At 44.8% G+C, this 8,097-nt stretch overlaps 1 protein-coding gene across 1 annotated transcript; it reads right to left on the bottom strand.

The window, feature by feature from the left end:
- Positions 1–3,092: 3,092 nt before the first annotated feature.
- On the bottom strand, positions 3,093–7,946 carry LOC121439654 (pseudouridine 5'-phosphatase). Its single transcript, XM_041640217.1, has 2 exons — positions 7,882–7,946; positions 3,093–3,938 (listed from the first exon to the last, which is right to left on the bottom strand). The coding sequence occupies exon 2, from the start codon at positions 3,919–3,921 to the stop codon at positions 3,232–3,234; it is 690 nt and encodes a 229-aa protein (XP_041496151.1). The 5' UTR covers positions 3,922–3,938; positions 7,882–7,946; the 3' UTR covers positions 3,093–3,231.
- Positions 7,947–8,097: the final 151 nt, after the last annotated feature.

Genomic DNA, 8,097 nt, shown 5'->3' with positions numbered 1-8,097 from the left:
GTCAAATACGTGGGTGCAGGCTGGGGTGTGAGCACTTCCCTAGCATATGAGGCTCTGCATTCAATCCTCGGCACCACAAAAACAAACACAGAGTTCTGTCAACTTCACAGTAGCTGTTCTGTCTCTGAACTACTGAATCTCCTCTCAGTACCCAGAACCACAGAGATGAAACAGAACTCGGGGGCATATCCCTACCTAAAACACTCCACTTGTTTTTGTTTTTAAAGACCGGATCTTGGGTGTTTGGAGAGATGGCTCAACAGTTAAGAGCACTTAATGCTTTAGTAGAGGACCCTAGTTGAATTCCCACTACCCATGCAGGGCACTCACTTACAACCACCTGCAACTTTAGTTCAGGGGATCTGATGCCTTCTTTCGGCCTCCAAAGGTACTCACGTTCATTGTGTGTACACAGACACAGAGATCAAAAGCAAATCTGAGTTCAGGACCAGCCTGAACTAGAGAGTTCCAGGACTCAGAGAAGAACCCTGTCTCTAAAAACAAAAGTAAAAACCGATGGCAGTGGAAGAGTGAGCTGGCCTGCAAAAGTATGAAAATCAGTAAAATTCGATTTTTACTTATTTAAATAGCAGAAAGATTCTTGCTTCCCTAGTTTGTCTTTATTGTGATAACTAAAGAAACTTCCATTGTAATTTAAGTGATAACAGTCCCCTGCTGATCTCTGCTGCATAGGTGTGAGAGATCTCAAGGGAAGGGGGGCCGTCTTGGGGAAGGGTTGACAGTGATGCTGGCCCTCACTCATTCCCCTCTTCTATATTGGGACTTGGCCATTTGCCCGAGCTTGGTTAAATGTATTCTAGGCAGCAGCTAGCTCTCCCTAGGCAGGAAATAAAAGAGGCCCCGTTAAATTACAAACCAGCCTCCTAAAGGTTGAGAACAAAGAGCAGCAGCAAGCCTCCTGCCGAGGTCGGAGATCAGCCACACCCTACTAGGGTTGGCATCACCACAAACGGGCCAAGGTGAGCAGAGTGGGGATGCAGTGTAACTCCTCCAATCAGGCAAGCCGCTGGTGGGCAGCTTTGTTTGGGCCTGAAGGCCAGGCCCAAAGTGTGTGGGTGCCCCACTAGCCTGCCCCATATTTTGCGTACAGAATTAAACTATCTCAGTAGAAATTGGTCTTTGTATAGTTTCTGCCATAAGTCCTAGAAAAAGGCCCAATGCAGGCAGGTCATCCATTTTATCCTCCTTGTGTCCTTCTGACGTGGGAGTCTTCTGTTTTGTGTTGATTTCATTGGTTAAATAAAGAAACTGCCTTGGCCCTCTAATAGGACAGAAAATTAGGTAGGCAGAATAAACAGAACAGAATGCTGGGACAAAGAAGCCGAGTCAGGCAGTCGCCATGATTCTCCCACTCAGACCAGACAGACGCAGGTTAAGATCTTTCCTGGTAAGCCACCTTGTGGTATTACACAGATTATTAGAAATGGGTTAGATCAATATGTAAGAGCTAGCCAATAAGAGGCTGGAACTAATGGGCCAGGCAGTGTTTAAAAGAATACAGTTTCCATGTAATTATTTCGGGTATAGAGCTAGCTGTGCGGGTAGCTGGGTGCCAGGAACGTAGCCCACCGCTCCTATTACAACATCCTTCCCACTCAGGAGTTTTCTCAGATTTTCTTGATAAGCTGCCTTTGCTTCGCTCACTTCTCCCCGGTTCGTGACTTTATTCCTCACTGACTTCAGACACAGAACTCCAGAGTGACTGTCTCAGGTTGGCTTTTGCACCTTAAGCCCATCTGGCCCAAGAGAGGCCCCGTCTCTCTCAAAGATACGCATCAAATTTACTTATAATTAACTGATTCTCACAAAAATGGAAACGCGATTTAAAAGATTTTTACAAAGAACTGAACCCATGCCCTTTCTAAAATTTAAGTACAAGTGAAGAAAAAAAAGCATTTTTTCAGGCTTCTAGTACAGGCTCCTGTAGTACATTCTGGTAATGGTGACCTATAAGGCATGACAAAGACAGCTAAACATGGAACTTGTTCATGATCTGCAATTACCATACCCTACACACTCTCTCTCTCTCTCTCTCTCTCTCTCTCTCTCTCTATATATATATATATATATATATATATATATATATATATATAACCTTGACCTACAGTGCCTTGAAACTGGCCAATAGGCAGATGTCAGAATTCATATGACCATTAAAATAGTTCATGATGGCTGGAAGATATTTTATTTAAAGGTAAAATCATGACTCCCGTTAACATACTCCACAACCAAATCATCGCTGTGAGGATGCTAGTGAGACATCACAACTGTTCTGAAGAGGAATGGAGGAATGAACAGCAGACTAGACATGTAATCAGCAACGTTGAAATAAAGTTGTTACATCAAGAAAATCAGATTATATTTTTTTCCCTTGAGGTAGAAAACACCCCAACATGGATGAGGGAGTAGATAAAAGATATACAGACATACGCAGAAATGGAGGGGTCTCCTTGAGATGGAGCTCAGTCAGGCATGGAGTCCAAGGCCAGAGAGTGTCTGGGATGATGGTGAGGCTGGAGAGGAAGGATATTTCTTGATGTTCATCTATCACAAAGCTAATCCACCATTAAGGTCAGCAGGGGGAGAGAGTAGACTCATCATCAGTTGGTATTACATTAATGTCCACCCTGAAGGCGACAAAGTGGTGTATCATACACATGATCTATTACACACACACACGTGTGCGTATGATATACATATGTACATATATGTCATACACCTATGTATGGAGTTTACATTTCCCAAATGCCATTATTCACAAAGATTACAAGGAAATAAACACAAATATGATTTCACTCTGGAACATTATACATTTACATATATACTTTATATATATGTATGGATATATATTGGCACATATGTATTCACACAATGCTGTGGTCTGTGTGCATGTTCATTCCCTTCATAGACAACATCACTCCATTACATACTGTACCCAAGCTGTGTCCTGGGCCCTCTCTGTTTGCTAACTACTGACCCAACCACACTCCTGAGAGATGGCCAAGCCCACCCAGGTGGGGATGGCTATGTTCACAAGGCTGCAGTGTCTAAGCAGGCACGATCTGGTGCCATGCATTGCCTTCCCCTTTCTCCTCAGTGGCATGGACCCTGAACTTGGCCCCCTCCAAGGATGCCATGTGGCCCCGAGGGACCATGTGTTCCCCCAGGGATGCCACATGACCCATGGCAGCACCCCATGGCTGCCTCCTGTCACTCGTAGGCAGGCAGACCAAACAGCTCAGGCTGGAAATCCTCCAGGGAACTCAGCACCACGGTGGCCTTTCTTGTTAAGTCTCTACTCAGGTTTTCATCAGGAACCATGACAACCTGCATCCCAGCTGCCAGAGCTGCCTCCACTCCATTGGGGGCATCTTCAAAGACGAGGCACATGTCTGGGGCAGGAGCGGGATCGAACCTCCGTGCACAGGAGAGGAATATGTCTGGGGACGGCTTCCCGCTCTTGACCTCGGGATCATCTCCCAGCACGATGTGGTTGAATAACCCAAAGAACTCTTTGTGCCTGCTGGTCTTCATTTCAAAGGACATAGAGCCTGAGCTGGTGGCCAGGCCAAAGGGGATGCTGTGCTTTCGGAGGTGCTTGATCAGCTTCTCAGCCCCTGGCATGAGGGCAGCTGTGGGAAACAGATCTGCCAGCTTGGCCTGGCTCTCCTCTACCAGTTCCTCCTTGGACATGGGCAGCTGCAGGGTGTCGATGATGATCTGCGCAGCTTCTGGAGCCGTCTTCCCCATCACAAGGGACTTGACCTCCCAGCTGTATGTCTTCCCGTAGCGGCCGCACAGCTCCTGAAACACCACCGAGTACAGTCGCTCCGTGTCCAGAAGTAGCCCGTCCATGTCAAAGATGAGGTGGGTGACGCATCGAGGCTGGGGCATCGCCATGGTGCCTCCTTCTCAGCCTGGGGTGGATGGAAGGGTTCATTTATAAATTAACAAGTAATAGTACCTGTATAATGTGACATAATGCTATTGATTTTGTCTTTAATGTACAGCCACATAGGTTAATATATAGAGAATTATATTTGTTCATGCTCAAAAATATTTATCACACAATCAAAAAACTCAAAAGAAAACTGGATTAAAAGATGGCATTTGGGTCGGGCGGTGGTGGCGCACGCCTTTAATCCCAGCACTCGGGAGGCAGAGGCAGGCGGATCTCTGTGAGTTCGAGACCAGCCTGGTCTACAAGAGCTAGTTCCAGGACAGGCTCCAAAGCCACAGAGAAACCCTGTCTCGAAAAAACCAATAAATAAATAAATAAATAAAATAAAATAAAAAAAAGATGGCATTTGGAAGACATCTGGCCTTGCTATCATTATCATCAAGTGACTGAGGCTAATGTTTTATAATATCTTGGATTGTAATATAGGGTATATCTGGTTATTATTAACTATTATAGTTAGAGCACCCTATTATATTATCTACTATACCTCTATAATAGATATACCTATTCTATCTAGAGTGCTGCAAGGTGGGCAGTCTGGGAGGCAGGACCCAGGAGTGGTGGGATCTGCTCCAGCCATTGCTAACTACAGCCTGCCTGTCCACACCTGTGACAGGATAACAGTACATTCTGCATAGAGCTTTCTCCAGAGACAAGTGAATTAGTAAATGAAGGAATTTAGGCTATGGCCTCAGTTAACAAGGGTTAGGTGAGTGTTAACTAGGATTAACTTGGGTTTGGTTGAAATAGTGACAAATACAAAAGCCGGAATTAACCTTGCTACTTACTGCCCATTGCTGGCCAATAGTGCTTTGCACACATTTTCCATGGGATAGCGAAATAAGTATTTGGAATTAGCAAGATTTTCAGAGTTTAAGAAAACATTCATTTTAGATTTTTTTCACAAAAAAGTGTAGAGAATAACTAACAGCTATGAAATTAAGCCATCTGAAAGATGTACAAGAAGAGAAAAGAAATAACCTTTAAAATAATTAAATTGCTGGATCTGCGGGGACTGGATTATAACGCCAGTACTTAGGATGGAGAGTTCAGCAGGTCAGAGACACCAGAGAGAAGATACGGAATAGGTGAACTGCTGGACAGATGCACAGACACACAGGGTCTTTTCTAGGGGCCAAAGCTTCCTTGTTCATTTTATTTTTCTCTTTCTGTCACTCCTATTCAATCTTTCTCTGTTCTCTTCTTCTACCCTGATGCTCTCCTCCTTCTTTTCCCCAGTTGTTCTCCTTCTATCTCTTCCTAGATGTCTTCCTTCTATATATCTTTGCATAGCTTCTATACCCCAGCAAAATCTTTCAAACAATAAAAAAATTACCATGTAGTTACAGTCTATTTTTTTAAATGAATTACTACAATGAATGCAAGTTAAAAAAAAAACAACCCAGCATGTTTCGCATTTCCCTTAGATGATTAAACATTTTGCATAATACAGGTAAAAAACAAATCACTCCCAAGGACCCATATATATTCACGCCTAAGCAACTTGTTATAGATTAACAAAGCATAGGCAAGCAAGGGTCTCAGTCAGTTCTTTTACCGACAAGCTGCATTTTGTGGTTACAAAGAAAGGACCAAACATTTTACTATTTATCTCAAAAGGTAATCTTATAAAAAAAAACCTAAAAGAATCACTAATCTACACTTTTATATATATAAAAAGCTATTTCTACTTTAAGTCCTCAGAGTGCAACACACCCACTCATCACGAATTTTCTATTAAATCATACCAGGATGCCAGGGCAGAAATGGGTACAAGAAATGCTCTCATCCCTTGTTCAGCTATTAAAAGTGTGCCTTTCTAAACATTAAATCGTTCCCCCAAGATTTTCTACATCAAAGCCAGTAACAAAAACACGTTAATCTAACCTTACTAAGTCTCTCTTCCTCTCTTCTCTCTGAGACACGGTTTCTATGTATCTTTGACTTTCCCGGAACTCACTCTGTAGACCAGGCTGGCCTCAAACTCAGAGATTCTCCTGCCTCTGCCTACTGACTGCTGGGTTTAAAGGCGTGTACCATCACCTCCTGGTTCTAAATTCTTTCCAAGGGTGGTGGTTAAATCATTAATAAACTCCTGCATCAATGCTTGGAAAAGGCCAATCACTATTATTTTGGGTACCCGTAACACTGCCCATTGAGGGGCTAGAAACTCCGAGGGTTTTCAGACAATTCATAGATTATGAGGGACATGGTGACCTCGAGGGCAATAAGCAGAGCTGTGCTCAACAACAGCACAAGGTCCTCGGGACACACAGTTCTTGAGCTCTCCGCTCCAAGGCTCACCCAGCCTGTTTATGTCGACTCCATGAATCCTGAAGCTGCTTGCTGTTCCTCTCACGTGACCCCCAACACTAGACAACATTGCAAAACTTTTGTCTCAAAAAACAACAACAAAAAAACCCAAACCCACAAATAAGCAAATTTTTAAAACAAAGCCTTAAATTGCAGTACTCTGCAGTAGGGACATTACAAACTTCGGATAATTTAGAGATCAAAGGAAACCTGTAGGAGCTGAATCTTTCCTGGGACCTGGAGATCTAACTCTCAAACCTTCTGGCTTGGTAGCAAGTGCCTACGCCTGCTTATCCATCTAGCGAGCCCCAGCGTTACTTTTTATTTTTAATCACAATAATTTAAGAGATAGGTTCTAGGTGTTCCTGACTGTTTCCACTTTTCCTTCCACATGAAAGGTTTCAAAAACAGGATGATATAAAAAGGTGATGTTGCGAGACCTTTGCTGCTCATAACTTGCAGATGCTGGAGTTCCGTGTTGCTTCAAATCAGAAGACCATATCGGGCTAGTCTTCTTTATTGGTGACCAGATTGACTTGCCATCAGGTGAGAGTTCAGGCTTCCCAGGTGGCCCTGGTCCCCCTCCCCCATGACTAGCAGTTATCCCTGGGGGACTACCTGAAACCCTACAAACACCCCTGTGACCTTCCTGACAAGCAGTTCCACTGATGCTCCTGACAAGGTTTGTTTCAGTAGAGACTGAATCATGATGGTCTACCCTCTTTCCTGCATTTAGCTGGTATATTTGGGTTTCCAAAAATACAGCCAGCACTAGAAAGGCAGAATAAACACACTACAGGGTTTCTCTGTAGCTTTGGAGCCTGTCCTGGAACTAGCTCTTGTGGCCCAGGCTGGCCTTGAACTCAGAGACCTGCCTGCCTCTGCCTCCCCAGTGCTGGGATTAAAGGCGTGCACCACCATCGCCCGGCAAACACTATTTTCTTAAATAACCACTTTTTAAAGTAAAGGATGAAATGTTCACCACCGACAGTGTGGCAATCTGGTTTTGTTTTCCGTTTTAATGTGGCTTACTTCCTGAGGGCAATGACACATTTAATGCTAACGATCACAGTTTAGTTTCCCATTGTTTTGAGGCTCGAATTGTTCTCATTTTGTCTAGTGGGTATTCTTTTGGGAAGGACCTTGCTTGTCTCAGGATTCTCCCTTTCTGAAGCATGTTCTAAGAGGTACTGTTCACTCCCAGCTTTGACCTGGATTCAGTCTCCAGGAATCCTGGCCCCTGTCGGTGTGGAGTTGTATTTAAATCCATATCTGAGGTCCAATGGCAGTCATCACCCTAGGCCTTCAGTTTGCACTCCTATCTTCATTTCAAGATTATTAAAGCATAGAGGTTTTGGGTGACTCGTTTTTAAAAGGAGGAAACGGCGAGCAAACATGAAAGGGGTCAAGTGTCTAGCAGATCCCATGTCGGGATCTGAACACAGGGAAGGGCGCCCCAGGCATCCAGAGTGAAGGATCCCTACAAAGCTTGTTGGATTAGCCGTCCCCGCTCTAGGGAGGTCGAGGCAGGAGGATTGCCCCGAGTTGCAGGCTAGGACGGACAGGAGTGTGAGGCCTTGTCTTACCTGCGCGTCCAGGCCGGGAGAACACAGAAGCGTGTAGCCGCTCTCGCGCTGCCGTTAGGTCCGCCAATCAGCGTAGCCTTAGGCAGGGGGCCGGACATCCGAGGAGTCCATCCAATGGGTAGGCGATCCTAGTGGGGGAGGTGCAGACGGACCAATCACTGTAGTCGGCTTATGCCGGCAGGCCGGCAGCCAATCTTCAGCGCGCTCTCTCCGAAG

Source organism: Microtus oregoni, unplaced genomic scaffold (genome assembly GCF_018167655.1).
Source record: "Microtus oregoni isolate MIOR12 unplaced genomic scaffold, Mior012 000062F_ref0000492, whole genome shotgun sequence".
NCBI lineage: Eukaryota > Metazoa > Chordata > Mammalia > Rodentia > Cricetidae > Microtus > Microtus oregoni.
The sequence above is the reverse complement of the archived record's forward strand: the minus strand, read 5'-3'. Positions and strand labels throughout refer to the sequence as shown.